The sequence below is a fragment of the Myotis nattereri genome (genome assembly GCF_964212035.1).
Source record: "Myotis nattereri genome assembly, chromosome: 9".
Classification (NCBI taxonomy): Eukaryota; Metazoa; Chordata; class Mammalia; order Chiroptera; family Vespertilionidae; genus Myotis; species Myotis nattereri.
Window position 1 is genome coordinate 6,674,586 of NC_138084.1, and position 15,782 is coordinate 6,690,367.

Genomic DNA, 15,782 nt, shown 5'->3' on the forward strand with positions numbered 1-15,782 from the left:
AGCTGGCACTGAGGCGGCGCCTGGTAAGAGTGGGGCCCCCCAGGGGCCCCCCGGGACCACATTGGAGAAAGGGCATCTTGCTAAAGCCCCCGGTATTCCTGGGGGCTGGGGGTGGGGTGGGATGTCTGGTCTGCATACCCCAGTGGGCGTGACGGGTGGATAGACAGATGTCCCCACCATCTGGGACCAGGCCGTCAGGTGGGCAGCTGCAGGAATGACATCCAGGTATGATGCCAGCCCCTAGCGTCCACGGTGGTGGGTCCCAAGGGTAGAAGCTCATGGCTTTGCTGGGCCCGGGGGCTTCCCAGGCTGGTCACTGGCTCCCAAGTCTTCTCTGAGCCCCCTGCCCATCCCAGCCAATGCCCTGCCCTTCAGTGCCCTCAGAAACCGGGGCGGGGCGGGGGATGGCTGTCCTCGGCCCAGTTCCCCTAAAACCAGCACCGCTCAGGTCGGGAGATGCCCATTTCCATAGGCATCGAGTCCGTCTAGGGAGAAAGTTAGGTGCTTCTTGTCTAGCCCTCACCTTGATGCTCAAGGGGTGAGGCCCAGAGAGGGGAGGGGACAGGCCCAAGGTCACCCATGCCTGATAAGGCGTTCACCTCCAGAAGCAGCTCTGTCCCCTGCCTGTCGGCACCCCATAACTGCACCTGGATGGCTGGGAGTCCACCAGCCCCACCCTGACAGCCTGGGTGCCCCTGCCTCACCCTCTTGCCCGGGCCTGGGTCCAGCGGGGTTTCCCTGCTCTGCCCCACTCACTCCGGAGCCTGAACCCACACTGTACCTGCCATGCGGACGGCCGGATGTCCAGGAGCAGCCCTGCTCAGTCCGGGCGCTGCTGGCCGGGGGTGGTCAGCCACTCCTGGACTCCTGGTTCATTCGGCGCGCAGCCCGGCTCTCAGGTGCTCACTCCGTCCTCGGTCTCCTGGCAGGACTGCCCTTCCCTCCTCAGTCGCCGGGTCTTGGTTTTACACCTGGTCTCTGCGGGTGGGACCTGGCTGTGGGCTGTCAGGCCCCTTTCTCCACGCACCTCACGCTGCTCCGTCTGAGGCCGCTGCCAGGCTGGTCCTGCCCTGGGCGGCGCGTGTGGGAGGAGGGCAGGTGGGGAGGACTGACGTGGCAAAGCCTCCCTCTCCCCCTACCGGTCCCCCTCCTGGCTCCCTCCCTTCCCCGGCTGGGAGCCCCCAGCCATTCCCGATCAATGGCCCAGGCACAGGGTGGGGGCCTATCTTGAGGATGAGCTGGGTGGTCCGCAGGGGCCCAGGCCTGGCTGACTGGAGGGCTGGGGCCGATGGGGCCTCGGGGAGGTTAGAGGCCAGGGCAGTGGCAGTAGCAGCAGGGGCTGCATGGCAGGGCAGGGGCCTCTCACCAGGACCCAGACCCCTGGCCTGGGGCTGCTGGGGTGGAGTCACGGGCAGCTGGAGCAGGAAACCCAGGGGGCGGCAGGAGCAAGTGCCGCAGAGACAGCCCCGCTTGGGCGGGAGGGAGCCTGGTGCTCCCCATGGTTTGGCCCAATGAGCTGTGCTACACTGGCAGGTCCCTGACAACCCTGTGCCTCAGTTTCCCCAACTGAACTAGGTGCATAATCTCTTCTGCCTGGGATGGCGGTAAGCCGGCCCCACCCTGGCTGAGGATGGGAGGCTGGCCCAGTGCGAGGCCATGGGGTCAGAGTCTGCGCTGCTCACGGTCTGTCTGTTCTCTCCAGCCAGACCAGGTACCGTCTCCAGGCTGCCCCCTGCTGGGCATTCAGGGGACACAGAACCACTGGCCAGGAAGGCAGAGGGTGTGGGGTCCCCCGAAGCTGGCTGCTCTCAGTTGAGAGTGCTCTTTGGCCAATTGGTCCTTTCCACAGGGCCCAGGAAGGGGCACCGGGCGGGACCCCAGGTTAGCCCACTGGGAGGGAGCGTCCCAGGCTAACCCCCAGGCCAGAGCACCCCAGGCTGGGCTGGGCATGCTCCACCCAGGCCAGCTCGTCCCAGCCCCACCCCACTCCTCCTCCAGAGTTTGGCACTGGGGTTGGCAGAGGCCATACCTGAGGGGCCAGCAGTGGGAGCCGCAGGCCCACCTCTCCTCCTTCGGCTCAGGCGCCCCTGCTGCTCAGCCCCAGGTCCCCATGCCTGCCTGCCGAGCCCTGAGGGGTCCTGCAGGGAGAGGGTGGGCCGGCCCTGGCACACACCCGTGCCCAGCCCTAGGGGAAGGCTGCGCTGGCTCTGGGGTTTGCTGCTGGGCAAGATGGGTGGGAGTTCTCTGTGCTTGTGATGGAGGGTCCCAGCCGCACCCAGGGGCCACCCTGAGGTAGGGCCATGCCACCCTGACCCAGGATCCGCAGTGGGTGGATTGGAAGGTGGGACTGATGATGGAGGGACCTGGTAGCTCCCTCAGCCTGGGGTTCTGTTGGCCCGTGTGTGTGTGTGTGTATGTGTGTGTGTGTGTGTATGTGTGTGTGTGTGTGCGCGTGCTTGTACACACCTTGGTCTGTGTATTGGGAAACACCCCCACACGTGAATATGACCACACTGACATGCCAACCCACATCACACACGTGCACACAGATACCAACCTGCCACCACCCGGGTTCACACGTGCACGAGCTCCTGTGTGCACAGACACACGCTCACACACCCGCCCCCCATGCACACACACCAGGCACACACGCACTCCTCCCTGCACAGCCCCTCCCGGCTGGCCAGCCCTTCCTGCCGGAGGCACCTCCTGGCCCCCTGCCCCCTCATCCATCTTGCCTGCCAGCCCGTCCCTGGCGTCCCCGTATCCTTCACACCTTCTCATCTCGCTGCTCAATAGCAGGAGGCGGCGTGGCAGCTGTGGCCGCGGGGAGATGGATGGGCCAGGCGGGGTGTGGAGGGGCCAGGGAGGATGCCTCGAGAGCATGGAGCTCAGGCCCTACCAGCCCCACTGTCCGCAGGAGCCATGCCCTGCCGGCTCAGGCGGGTGTGGGCTCTGTGGGGCTGCGCTCGGGGCCGTCCACCCTCCCCGTTCTGCCTGCCATGGACAGTGTGGCCAGGACCCAGGGACCCCAGCGGTAGCCCCTGGGCACACTCCTGCCCCTGTGTGCCTGCACCTGGACCTGCGGGCCTGGGTGGAGAGAGCTCTGTCGAGCTGCACGCCTTCCCCAGCCCTGACTCCCCTTAGCTCCCATGAGCTCATGACACACCTGGAAACGCGCATGGGGCTGTGTGCCCATCACATGCAAATCCTCCCAGAACAGCCAAGGCACTGGTTCTCAGAAACACGTGCACACACAGCACCTGGGGCGGGCATACACATGGCACCCACACACGTGGCCACACACTTCTGCTCTCCTAGCCGACCCTCTGGCCCCAGGAGTGTAGGAAGTTGGGGACCCTCCTCTGGTCATGGCCTCCGGAAGCCCTTCTGCTGGTTCGAGGACAGTCTCCCTCAGTTTCCCTCACAGTGTAGGATCTTCCCTGGACAAGCATGGGCACAGAGACAGCTACCACTGGCCCCAGGACACACAGCATGTCCAAGGCCACAGGGGCCAGACTTACCCCAGATCCTGAGGCCACAGACAGGCACCACACAGATGCAGGACACAAACCATAGACCCCTGGACATCTTCCACTTTATAGAATGGGAAACTGAGGCAGGGAGGTGGGGGTGGTGGTGGCAAGGGGACCTCTGAGCTGGGGATCATGCCTCAGGTGGGAGGCTGAGGCCGGGCAGGTGTGGCCTGGGTTAGGGAGCTGGGGAGGGGGCGGGGGCCAGCCTGGGCAGGGCGGGCACAGAGAACGTGAGCTTCTCCGTCTGGAAGAAGGCAATGCCCTTCTCGTAGTAGGCGGCCTCATTGATGAACACGGGGTACACAGTGGACTCCCCTTCATAGAGCACGTCCTTGCCGCTGAACATCTGGAAGATGGGTGCTCCAGGCCGCAGGGGCTCGAAGTCTCGGTCCTGGGAGGACAGCCAAGGGCCAAGGGTGATGGGGCTGACCTCTGCCCTGGCCCCAGTGGGGGTGACCCCAGCAGGGACTGTCCAAGAGACGCCCCTCCCTTAGGGCCTCACTCACTCACTCCTTCACTGCCTTCATCAATATGACAGGGCGTCTACTGAGATGCCAGCTGGCCCTGTGTCTAGAAATGGAGACACCAGTCACCTTGGAAGACGTTTGTCCTTGCGGAAGTGTAGTCTAGTGGTTACAGGCACAGATAGTAAAGCCTCGGTGCAAATTCTTGCTGGCTGTGTGACCTGGAGCAAGTCACTTAACCTGGAGCAAGTCTCTGTTCTCAGCCTCCTCAGCTTTAAAACGGGGATTATACTCTCTCCTCCTATCACCCTGAGGTTTAAATTAAATGGCTAAGAACGCTTATGTTTGCATCTAGTTTATTAAATGCAAGTTGTGGAAGAAAGCAATCAAAATGACTGTTACTGCTTAGCATGGAAGAGGGGCAGGCAGCTTCAGGGCCTGTAGCCCTAAACACTGAAAGGATGGAGCCCCTCCCACAACAGTTACAGGATAGCGCCTCAAAATGAAACGTGCAGCTGGCTCCCACCAAAGAAGTCCAACCAAGTTCTGATTCTTCCTACCATTGTTACGTCGGTCCTTCAGAGTATGTTTGAAATATCAAATTCTTCCCACTACGCCTCTCTCTGTCATGCCCACGCCCTGCCAAGCTCTCAGTGCGTGCCAGGTCTGTGTGCGGGGTCGCTCCCATGTTGTGGGACGGACAGGGCTGACCGAGGGAGGTGCGGCCCCAGAGACAGACACCCATCCCTGCAGAGATTCAAAATGACTGGGTCATCTCCGATACTGGAGGGGTCCCCCACCTGGTTCCACTGGCAGGAGAGGACCCTGCTGGCCCACAAGGACTCATCACGGAAGAGGGGCTCTGGCTGGTCACTGGGCTCAGCGCTGAGCTTTGGGGTGGAGTGAGGAGCCGGTGGCCCCTCTGATGCCCCTCTCCCGCCTGAAGGCCAGATGGGGGGTTGGGGAACACTTACTAATGAGGCTAGGGCTCAGGCGCCCATCTTGGGCACCCCTGCCGCCTGGGCACTGCAGAAAGCAAAGGCCACGGAGGGTGTGGGCCTTGCTCCACAGCGACGCCCGGTGGCAGCAAGGAGAAAGGCAGCTGGTTGGCTGCCCTTGCCTACCTTCTTCCTGCCAGATTATAGCAGCAGGATCCCCTAGTCCAGCGGTTCTCAACCTGTGGGTCGCCAACCTGTGGGTCACGACCCCTTTGGGGATCGAACGACCCTTTCACAGGGGTCGCCTAAGGCCATCGGAAAACACATATACAAACAGTGGTTCTCAACCTTCCTAATGCCGCGGCCCTTTAACACAGTTCCTCATGGTGTGGTGACCCCCAACCATAAAATTATTTTCGTTGCTACTTCATAACTGTAATTTTGCTACTGTTATGAATCGTCATGTAAATATCTGATATGCAGGATGTATTCTCATTGTTACAAATTGAACGTAATTAAAGCATAGTGATTCATCACAAAAACAATATGTAAGTATATATGTGTTTTCCGATGGTCTTAGGCGACCCCTGTGAAAGGGTCGTTCGACCCCCAAAGGGGTCGCGACCCCCGGGTTGAGAACCGCTGGTCTAGTCCCTGGAACATTCAGGAAGGGGAAGTCTGGAGAGGGAGATGCTGGACTCCCTGCTAACTCGCATAGGGATGCTTGAGGAATTAACTGGAAAGCAGAGGGCTCTGCATTTGCACCTGCAAGCAGGGTCAGGCCTGCCCACCCCCTCCCTCCCTCGGCCTCTCTGCAGCCAGGAGAGGTGTGTCCAGGCTGCTGTGGAGCCCCAGGTGCCCCCACAGGCTCTGTGGGCATCACTGTGGCCCAGAGTCCCATGCCCGTGCAGGGTTCCTGCAGAGGCAGATGGGTGGGCATGGGCGCCCGGGCTACTGCCCCCGCTCTGCATTCGGGGTGCTGGTGACTCCGTGGGAGGCACTGTGGTCCCTGCCTCTGTGCTCGTTTCTTTCTTTCTTTTAATATTTTATTGATGTTTTACAGCGAGGAAGGGAGAGAGATAGAGAATTAGAAACGTCAATCAGCCGCCTCCTGCACACCTCCTACTGGGGATGTGCCCGCAACCAAGGTACATGCCCTTGACCGGAATCGAACCTGGGACCCTTCAGTCCGCAGGCCAACGCCCCATCCACTGAGCCACACCAGTTACCGCTGTGCTCGTTTTCTCATGCCTCCCAAAGCTGTGACCTAGGAGCTCCAGCCACAACACACACACACACACACACACACACACACACATGCACACGCACACGCACGCACCTGCAGCTGAGGATGCACGGTGCCTGCCAGGTCCCCGGTCTCCGTGCGTGGGAAGTCCACGCTGCTCACTTTTCTATACGCTTCCATCTCAAAGGCAGGAAATGCGGTGCCTGTGTGGGAGGCTTGGTGCCTGAGCCCGTCCCTCCCTCCAGGCCCTGATGGAGTGGGCCATGGGGGCCACTCAGGCTGGCTCCCAGCCCACCCCAGAGCCTGGCTCCTCGGCCCCTGGGCCAGGCCCTCTCCTCTCAGGGCCTCGGTTGCCCGGGAGTCCTGGGGTCTCACCCTGGTTGAAGAGCTGGATGAAGTCCAGGGCTGCGGCCACCAAGGCCCTCATCCTGGCGAGAAGGTCGGCCCGCAGCACCCCCTGAGGCTGGGGGCCCAGCTCCAGGCCTGGGGACCCAGAGGGAAGGGGTCAGGCAGGTACTCCAGAGACTTGGGCCCTCTGGACCCCTAGACCCTGACACCGCCCACCATCTGGCCCCGCCCTTCCCAGCCCCTGAGCTCTTCGACCATCTGGGCCCACCCAGTCCGCTCTTGGCCACGGAGTGGACGCTGTAGCTCTCTTCTCCGGGCAACTGGTACAGGAAGACCCGGCAGGGCAGCTCCCGGCTCTGCAGCTGTGGGCGGAGGGTGGGTCAGGGCCCAGGCCTATCTGGGCGGGGAAACTCGAGGGGGGAGCATGGAGGAAGCACAGAGCAGGGGGGTGGGGCGGGGGGGTCCAGAGGGTGGCGAGGCCCTGGGACTGGAGCCCAGGAAGCACCCTCCCCCCACCCCGTCCCCAGCGGAGGAGGCGCCAGCCCTGTGGTGCTCTCCTCCCCACCCTCCCGTCTGCACGCTGCGGGCACAGGGCCACCTGTAGGTGGCGGCACAGGTGCATCGCAAAGACGTCGTGGGCGGATTCGGCGACGAGGCAGGTGCCCATGCTGGCCGTGGTGTTGTGCAGGTCCAGGACGAAGTCAAAGGCCTGGCCCGAGGCCTTGGGTCCCAGCAGATGGTTCAGCTCTCGGGCCCTTGTCACCTCATATGGGTCATCCGGGTGGGCCCTGGCCCTGCAGGGGCAGGGATGGGGGTATCACCACCCATAGTCTCAATCATCAGAGGTGTAATGAGAGGAGGGGAGGGAGCCTCCTGTGCTGACTGAAGTGAACCCCTGAGACCCTGCAGGAGCGACAGAGCAGCTCAAGGGCTCGTCCTTTGAGCCTCTGCAGCGTGCCTGCCCCTCTCAGGGCTCTTGTTGGCTCCCCACTGCCCCCATAAGGTTCAAACCCTTGGCCTGGCCTGGCCCACCTACCTCGTCAGCTCTCACTCCAGCCACACTTCCAGCTGGTCTCACTGCTAGGCCTGTGCACCTGCTGGGCCCTTCCCTGGAAACGCCTTTTCTCCTCTCTTCACCTGGTTAACATGGACTCACCCTTCAGTGCTTGGCTGAGATACCACCTCTTCCAGGAAGCCTTCTCTGACTACCTTTGGTCAGGTTTCTATAGCCGCTCCTCCCCCTGCATTTAGCCTCCTGGGTTGTGGTTATGGGTTCTTCCTCTGTCTCCCCCAGTAAGCTGAGAACAACACCTCATTTCACTCCCCATTCTCTCACCTGAGCTGGCCAGAGCCTGGCTCAGAGGTGGGGCTCAGCGAATGTCCATTAAAGAAAGTAAAGTAAACGCAGCCTGTGGGGCTGATCTGAGGCAAGCCCTGGGTAGGGGGAGTCCCGAGGAGGCCCTGACCCAGCCTGAGGTCAGGAAGGCTTCCTGGAGGAGGTGATATCCGTTCGGATGTGTCTAAGCTGAAAAGGAAGAATAGGCATCGAAAGCAGAGGGTGTGCCCTGCTAGTGGCTGGAGGATGAGTTTGAGCTGAAGATCTCAGTGCCAGTCCAAGGGCCTGGGCCACCTGGCGGGCCAGGGCCCCACAGCCACCAGGACACTCACGTGAGGAAGGCGCTGGTGAAGGCGCGGTTGAGGTCACAGTCCACGTAGCGGCGGCAGGCGGCTGTGGCCGCTGGGTTGGCCAGCACGGGCACTGCGGAGAAGCTGGGTCTCTGCAGCTCCCCCGGGGCCCGCAGCCAGTACCGCGCCAGGTAGACGCCAGACATCTCATCGCCATGGGTGCCCCCGACCACTGCCACACGGCGCAGGGGCTCTCGAGGCTCAGGCCGCGAGCACATCCCCTGTGGGTGGAGGGCCCGGTGGGTGGGCCTGCTTAGGGCCTGGTGCTGAGCAGGGGTGGGGTGGGTGGTGAGCTCCCTGAGGTGTGACGAGTCCCAGAGTCCCAGCCAGGCAGCTCGGCTGTCTGTCAAAAGATGTGACTGAGGGCAGCTGGGCGGAGTGGCACTGCCCCTCCGCCTCCACTGCCCGCTCAAGGCCTCTCCCTCCCGGTGCCCGAACCCGGAGCTCCTTTCCTGGAGGGTCGGCACCACCCTTCCCTCCCTTTAACAAGGAGCTTCTTTCATTGTTGCTGTTGAGCCTCACCTGAGGACTTTTCCCACTGATTTTTAGAGAGAGTGGGAGGGAGGGAGGGGAGGGAGAGAAAAAAAAAAATTGATGTGAGAGAAATACATCGATTGGTTGCCTCCTGCAAGCACCCTGACAGCAGCCAAGGAATTAACCTGCAACCCAGGCATGTGCCCTTGACCTGGAATCGAACCCGCAACCTTTCAGTGCACAGACCAGTGCTCACCACTGAGCAACACCAGCCAGGGCAACAAGGAGCTTCTTTCTCCTAAGGCAGTGGTTCTCAACCTTCCTGATGCCGCGACCCCTTAATACAGTTCCTCATGTTGCGGTGACCCCCAATTTCATTGTTACAAATTGAACATAATTAAAGCATAGTGATTAATCACAAAACAATATGTAATTATATACGTGTTTTCTGATGGTCTTTTTTTTAAATAATTAAATCTTTATTGTTCAGATTATTACAGTTGTTCCTCTTCCCCCCCCCCCCCCCGCCCCAAAGCTCCCCTCCACCCGGTTCCCACACCACCCTCTGCCCTTACCACCCCCCCATCCATAGGTGTACAATTTTTGTCCAGTCTCTTCCCACACCCCCCACACCCCTTTCCCCCACCTCAGAATAGTCAGTCCACTCCCTTTCTATGCCCTGATTCTATTATAATCACCAGTTTATTCTGTTCATCAGATTATTTATTCACTTGATTTTTAGATTCACTTGTTGATAGATGTGTATTTGTTGTACATAATTTGTATCTTTACCTTTTTCTTCTTCTTCCTCTTCTTAAAGGATACCTTTCAGCATTTCATATAATACTGGTCTGGTGGTGATGAACTCCTTTAGCTTTTTCTTATCTGTGAAGCTCTTTATCTGACCTTCTATTCTGAATGATAGCTTTGCTGGGTAAAGTAATCTTGGTTGTAGGTTCTTGGTATTCATCACTTTGAATATTTCTTGCCACTCCCTTCTGGCCTGCAAAGTTTCTGTTGAGAAATCATCTGACAGTCCTATGGGTACTCCCTTGTAGGTAACTGAGTTTCTTTCTCTTGCTGTTTTTAAGATTCTGTCTTTGTCTTTTGCTCTTGGCATTTTAACTATGATGTGTCTTGGTGTGGTCCTCTTTGGATTCCTTTTGTTTGGGGTTCTCTGTGCTTCCTGGACTTGTAAGTCTATTTCTTTCACCAGGTAGGGGAAGTTTTCTGTCATTTTTTCTTCAAATAGGTTTCAATATCTTGTTCTCTCTCTTCTTCTGGCACCCCCATAATTCAGATGTTGGTACGCTTGAAGTTGTCCCAGAGTCTCCTTACACTATCTTCATATTTTTGGATTCTTTTTTCTTTTTGTTTTTCTGGTTGGGTGTTTTTTGCTTCTTCGTATTTCAAATCTTTGACTTGATTCTTGCGATCCTCTAGTCTGCTGTTGGAACTCTGTATAATATTCTTTATTTCAGTCAGTGTATGCTTAATTTCTAGTTGGTTCTTTTTCATAACCTCGAGGGTCTCACTAGATTTCTTGAGGGTCTCACTAAATTTATTGGTGGTTTCTAGAAAATTCTTGAAAAACCTTATAAGTGTGATTTTGAACTGTATATCCTGTAGTTTGCTTTCCTCCATTTCTGTCATTTGTGACTTGTTTCTTTGTCTCTGCATTTTTTATGCTTCCCTGTGTTGATAGAGTGGCTTTCTGTGCTAGGTGTCCTATAGGGCCCAGTGGCTCAGCCTCCCCAATTACCTGAGGTGGACACTCTTGGTGCGCCCCTTTGTGGGCTTTGTACACAATCTTGTTGTAGTTAAGCCAGGGGTCCTCAAACTACGGCCCGCGGGCCACATGCAAATACAAATATTGTATTTGTTCCCGTGTGGTTTTTTTTTTAACTTCAAAATAAGATATGTGCAGTGTGCATAGGAATTTGTTCATAGCTGTGTTTTTTTCTTTAACTATAGTCCAGCCCTCCAATGGTCTGAGGGACAGTGAACTGGCCCCATTTAAAAAGTTTGAGGACCCCTGAGTTAAGCCTTGATTGTTGTAGGTATCACTGGGAGGAATTGACCTCCAGGCCGATCGGCTGTGAGAATCAGCTGTGTCTACAGTGGGAGAACTTCTCTGCTGGAGACACCCTTCTGGGGCAAGACTTCCTTCAGTGGAGCTTTGGTGCTCACTGAGTCTGCCCCCTGAGTGTGTCCCTTATGGATCTGAGGAGTTGTAATTGGATGGTCCCACTCTGACCACTGGGTACACTGGCTCTTGGATCTAAGGAGGTGATAATTTAGCCTCTTCCTGAGGCTACCCAGCAGGAGCTACGGAGAGATCTGCAGATTCCTCTTCTTTGTTTGGGATTTGGAGGTGCCCAGATGAGGCCCAGCTGTGAAGCAATGCAAGCTGCTGTGGGGCCTTGCGCCTTCTTTTTGAAGTTCTGGGTCTCTCTAACCCAGCTGCAGTTTGTTAGGTAATTTTCAGATTGCAAAGGGCCTGGCCTTTCATATGCAAAAGCCTCTGTGCACAGCTTGGGTAGGGCGGGGGCTCAGGGAATCAACAGGGTAGAGCAACAGCTATGGCTGATCCTCAGTCCTGCCCTAAGAGGTCCCGGGTCTCAGTGTCCTGCGGTAATCACTGCAAGTCCCTCTGAGAGAAAGCTGCCCTCGAGTTCCTACCGATGCCAGACAGTCCATTTTCTCCCAGTATGAGTCTGGGTCCCCAGAGACTCGCCCGGAACTGGAGTTCAGAGCCATTGGGAGCTTGAGACTCCCTCCTGATTGAAAAAGACAACCGTGTCCTCAGTTGCCAGCCCTTTCCCCATGTGCCTCCGTACCTCTGCACTTTACTTCCACGCCTCCTCTGAGTCTCAGCGTGCTTTTCTCTTTCCTTCTAGTTTTAGAATTTCCACTCAGCCAGCCTTCCTGTGGTTCTGGATGATGTCCTTTTTGTCTTTTAGTGTATTTTTGAATTAGTGGTGCGAGGCAGCAATTTTCGGTGTTTACCTATGCTGCCATCTTGGTTTCTCTTTCCCGATGGTCTTAAACGACCCCTGTGAAATGGTCGTTCGACCCACAAAGGGGTCGCGACCCACAGGTTGAGAACCGCTGTCCTAAGGTGAGATGAGGGGCCCAGACCTTCACCAGGGTGTGCTTGTAGAAAGGGGTAATGCTCCGGTGTTATATAGGGGAGACTGGGACACAGCCTGGGGGGAGCGCACCCCATACATTAGCTGTGCGGTGGCTCCCTGCTGGGGTGTCTGGGTTCCTGGGCCTCCAGGGCTGGGGTGTGCCCCATGCAGAGCAGCGGGTATTTATGGGCCCAGAGATCCCTGGGCAGGAAGTGTTGGTGACAAGTTGGCAGAGAGCCGGGGAGGGTGGTGCTGGCTGAGGTCCAGACAGAGGGCAGGAGCGCTGGGGTCTCCCCACCCAGCTCTACCCCCACTGCTGCCGACCGCTGCCGCAGTCCAGTCCACTGAGTTCAGGTCCTGCAGCTGGGCCGGTCCCAGGCAGGCTCCTGGTGGGCAGCTACACGTGGCCTTGGAAAATCACCAGCAGGGACACAAGGCCTGGGATGAACATGAATCCCGAGGAGGGCTGAGGGCTGCCAAGCAGACCTGTTACTTCACAGGTGCCCAGCCCAGGGCGCAAGGCAGCCCTGGCTCGAGTTGCTGGCAGCCTGGGCCACCACCACAAGGGCCCACACATTACTCACTGAGGCATGTACCTGGCGGCCACCCAGGTGAGAAGTGTCCTCTTCCCTTCACCCCCTCAGCAACATGCTCTGCCCTTGCAGCCCCCAGAGAGACAGGCGTGGCTCATGATCCCGCCTGCTTTGTTTTGGACGTGACACTCCCACCCATTTCCCAGATGTGGAACCTGGGGCTTAGACAGAATGCCCAAGGGCACCAGGGCACCAGAGCTGGAGCTGGAGCTGGAACCTGGGGGTGTCCAGTCGGAGCCCCCCCTCCAGGCCTGTCCCTCCCCGGGCTTAGAGTTGGTGTGAGGTTAAATGAGATCGCATGTGCCTGGGGCCCAGGGGTCCCTACTCTGGGATGCAGTGGAGCCCAGACTCTGTAAGAGAGTTAGTGTTGGGTGCAGAGGTCCTGGCTGCAGAGGGCCCCTAACCACAATTCCTCCCCTAGCCTCCAGGCTGCCCGGGGCTGTCACACGGTTTCAAGGACGGTCCAAAGGTCACTGAGGAGGCAGAGCTGGGCAGTGAACTGTCCAGCCGGGTCACCCAGTGTCTAAGCTGTGCTCGGCCCTGAGGCTCTGCCGCCCATCCTGACAGGCTGTGTGACGTGGGGAGAGTCAGCACCCTCTCTGGGCTGAGCAGCTGAGAGGAGTGAGGGGGAGGAGGGGCAGCCCAAGCTTGGAAACAGGCACGGCGGACCCTGGCATGACCGAGGGCAGGGGCATCCTCCACGGGTCCACCTTCTTCTCTGCAGCTGGAGAAACTGAGGCCCAGCGAGCAGTCAAAACCTGAGCCAACCCACAAAATTGTCAGGCTTGACCCAGGAGAGCCACGTGACCTGGGAGCCGCTCCTTCGGAGCCCCTGCCTGACCGTCCACCCCCTGAGCAGGCTCGTCCCCCTTCGGCCTTTGCTCACCGCCCTCCCGCTGTGTGTACACAGCGCCCTCATCACAGCCTGGTCCTTCCTCCCAACCCCCACCAGGCCCAGCCTGCCCACTCCTTCCCTGGGTCTGGTGTCCGGGCGGGGGGGGGGGGGTGCGCGGGGAGGAAGACTCACCCCATATTGTAGTTTCTCTCAATGGCGCATCTGGACTATGGTCAGTCACCACAGTGGGACCAGCACCTATGGCTGAAGCTGACCCCTGAGCTCTAAGGGACCCTGGGACGGACCCCAGCCTCGGGCAGCAGGACTCCAAGACCGCTGGACAGGGAGAGGCCGGTCTCACAGACCTCGGGGCAAGGCCGTGACAGGGCCCTGGGAAGCCCAGGAGGGGTGTGGTGGGGGGCCTCCGCAGCCAGGGCTGCTGTGCCCGACGCTGGCTCCCTTACCGTCTGGGCTCCACTGCATCCCCGAGTGGGGACCCCTGGGCCCCCGACCCACATGGTCTCATTTAACCAGCACACCAACTCTAAGGGGTAGGTGGAGCCCATTCTATAAGCTAAGAAAACAGAGACTCGGAGAAGGGAAGGGACGTGCCCAAAGGCAGGGGTACCAGGTGGCCGAGAGGGAAGCACCCAGGCTGTCTAGGTGGTGGCGCTGGCGCAGGGAAGGGGCAGCGGAGCGGTGGGTGCTGTGTGAGCCGGGCCAGGGGCCCCCCTCTGGAATTTGAGGCGGATCCCTCGGGAGTCAGGGGTAGGGAAGAGGTGGGTGGGAGGGAGGAAGGAGAGTTGGGAAGGGAGAGCAGCTGAGCAAATGCCTGAAGGGCCGTAAGGCTCTCGGAGGCCCTGTGCGCTGGCTCAGAAACACCAGGAACGGACTTCGTTCTGGGTCTGACGACGCCGTCGCCAGGACCGAGCCTGGTCAGCGGTGACAGAGAAAGGAAAGGGCTGGGACGGGAAGGATGGTGCGAGGGGGGGACACTTACCTGTCACATCTGTGGCTCTAGAACAGCCTCCTCAGGGCAGGAGGCTGCACCTGCTCGCAGCCTGCCTGGCAGCCAGGATGCAGTCATGTGACTGCTCTACCAACCAGGGGCCGCCGGGGTGGGGCATGCGGGGACTGCCCTGCCCATCCCACCTCCAGTGCCCCCCCCCCCCCGCAGAGCCACGTTTCCCTTGAGGCGTTGCCCCCCATCTGAACCACAGCAACCAGCGGCCGAGAGGGCAAAGGGGACACGCCGAGCTGTGGTGAGGGCAGCGAAATGTCCAGTGTCCACGGAGCAGTATCTTCTGGTCTTTGCTCACTGGGCTCACTGCCCAGACTGTGGCCTGGACACCCTCCAGTTATTCTCAGCCCCCCTGGCTCTCTCTTTTCAGTCCAATGGTCATTTGAGGAAGCAACTTGCCAAGGCAGAGGTGGGGGAATGGGATCTCTTAGACCCAGGCCAATGGTCACTCAGCTTCTATCTGGGCCACCTACTCATCCATCAGTTTATCCATCCACCCAACCAACTATATCCATCATCTTATTCATCCACTCACTTGCCCTTCTCCCCACCTATTGTGTCATCCATCCACCTACCCACCCACCCATCCTTCCATCCATTCATCTTTTCTCTTCCTTGTCCATGCTTTCCTACACTCATCAACAAGCCCCTATTCAGCACCTCCTTTACGTCCGCCCTGTTCCCGTTTGGAGACGACCATCCCCAACAATTCCCAGGGGAGCAGGAAGATCATCCTTCCCCTTATTCTCTCAGTCTCAGGCCACTCGCCCAGGCTCTGAGGGGTGAGGAGCCCACCAAAGCCGGCCTGGGGGTGTTGGGAGTGGGCTTCCAGGTGGAGGGCTGGGGAGAGGGCAAGAGGCTGGTCACAATGGACCAGACATGCTGTTCACTGAGCCCCAGCCCACACTTCTCCGTAAAGCCCACCATCGCCCAGCTCTGCCCTGTTTACTGTATGAACTCAGTTCAGCCCTGTCCTGTCTCTCGACCTCGGTTCCCCCATGTGGCAGACTCTGCCTGCTCTGACCTTCGTCTGGCGTCTAGGAGCAGGGAGGACGGCTGTGGCCAGCCTGTGCACAGCCCCTTCCGGTGCCCACCGCGGACATCAGTAATCCACACGGCACTCCTTCCTATTGGTTCTACACACAGCATCAGGGTGCTTGTCGATTACCTACTGCAGGGAATTGGCCAGATCTGATCACTACAGGTCGGCTCCCCAAACCTTAGGGGTGAGGGGAGCTGTTAGAAATAGTTCTGTGTTTGCCCCGGGGGTGTGCTGGAGTGTCGACTCATGAACCAATAGGTCACTGGTTCGATTCCCAGTCAGAGCACATGCTGGGTCGCAGGCTCCATCCCCAGGAGGGGGTGTGCAGAAGGCAGCCGATTGACGATGTTTCTCTCTCATCGATGTTTCTATCTCTCTTTCCCTCTCTGTTCTTCCTCTCTCTCTCAAAATCAACAAAAACATATTTTTAAAATAGTAATAGCTCTGTATTTTGGGAGCCTAATT

The 15,782-nt window shown here is 58.7% G+C and overlaps 1 protein-coding gene across 1 annotated transcript; it reads right to left on the reverse strand.

Annotated features, from left to right (window-relative positions):
* Positions 1-3,577: 3,577 nt before the first annotated feature.
* On the reverse strand, positions 3,578-14,292 carry ACY3 (aminoacylase 3). Its single transcript, XM_081098093.1, has 7 exons — positions 14,255-14,292; positions 8,201-8,561; positions 7,131-7,326; positions 6,801-6,894; positions 6,560-6,667; positions 6,278-6,387; positions 3,578-3,927 (listed from the first exon to the last, which is right to left on the reverse strand). Exons 2-7 carry the CDS (start codon positions 8,434-8,436, stop codon positions 3,712-3,714), a joined length of 960 nt encoding a protein of 319 aa, XP_080954219.1. The 5' UTR covers positions 8,437-8,561; positions 14,255-14,292; the 3' UTR covers positions 3,578-3,711.
* Between the last annotated feature and the right edge of the window lie 1,490 nt (positions 14,293-15,782).

Coding starts and splice junctions, on each gene's coding strand:
- ACY3 (XM_081098093.1), bottom strand. CDS start 8,436: ATGTGCTCGCGGCCTGAGCCTCGAGAGCCCCTGCGCCGTGTGGCAGTG. Junction 6,388..6,559: donor CATCCAGCTCTTCAACCAGG/GTGAGACCCCAG, acceptor CCTCCCACACAG/GCACCGCATTTCCTGCCTTT. Junction 3,928..6,277: donor CCGTGCATCCTCAGCTGCAG/GTGCGTGCGTGT, acceptor CTGTCCTCCCAG/GACCGAGACTTCGAGCCCCT.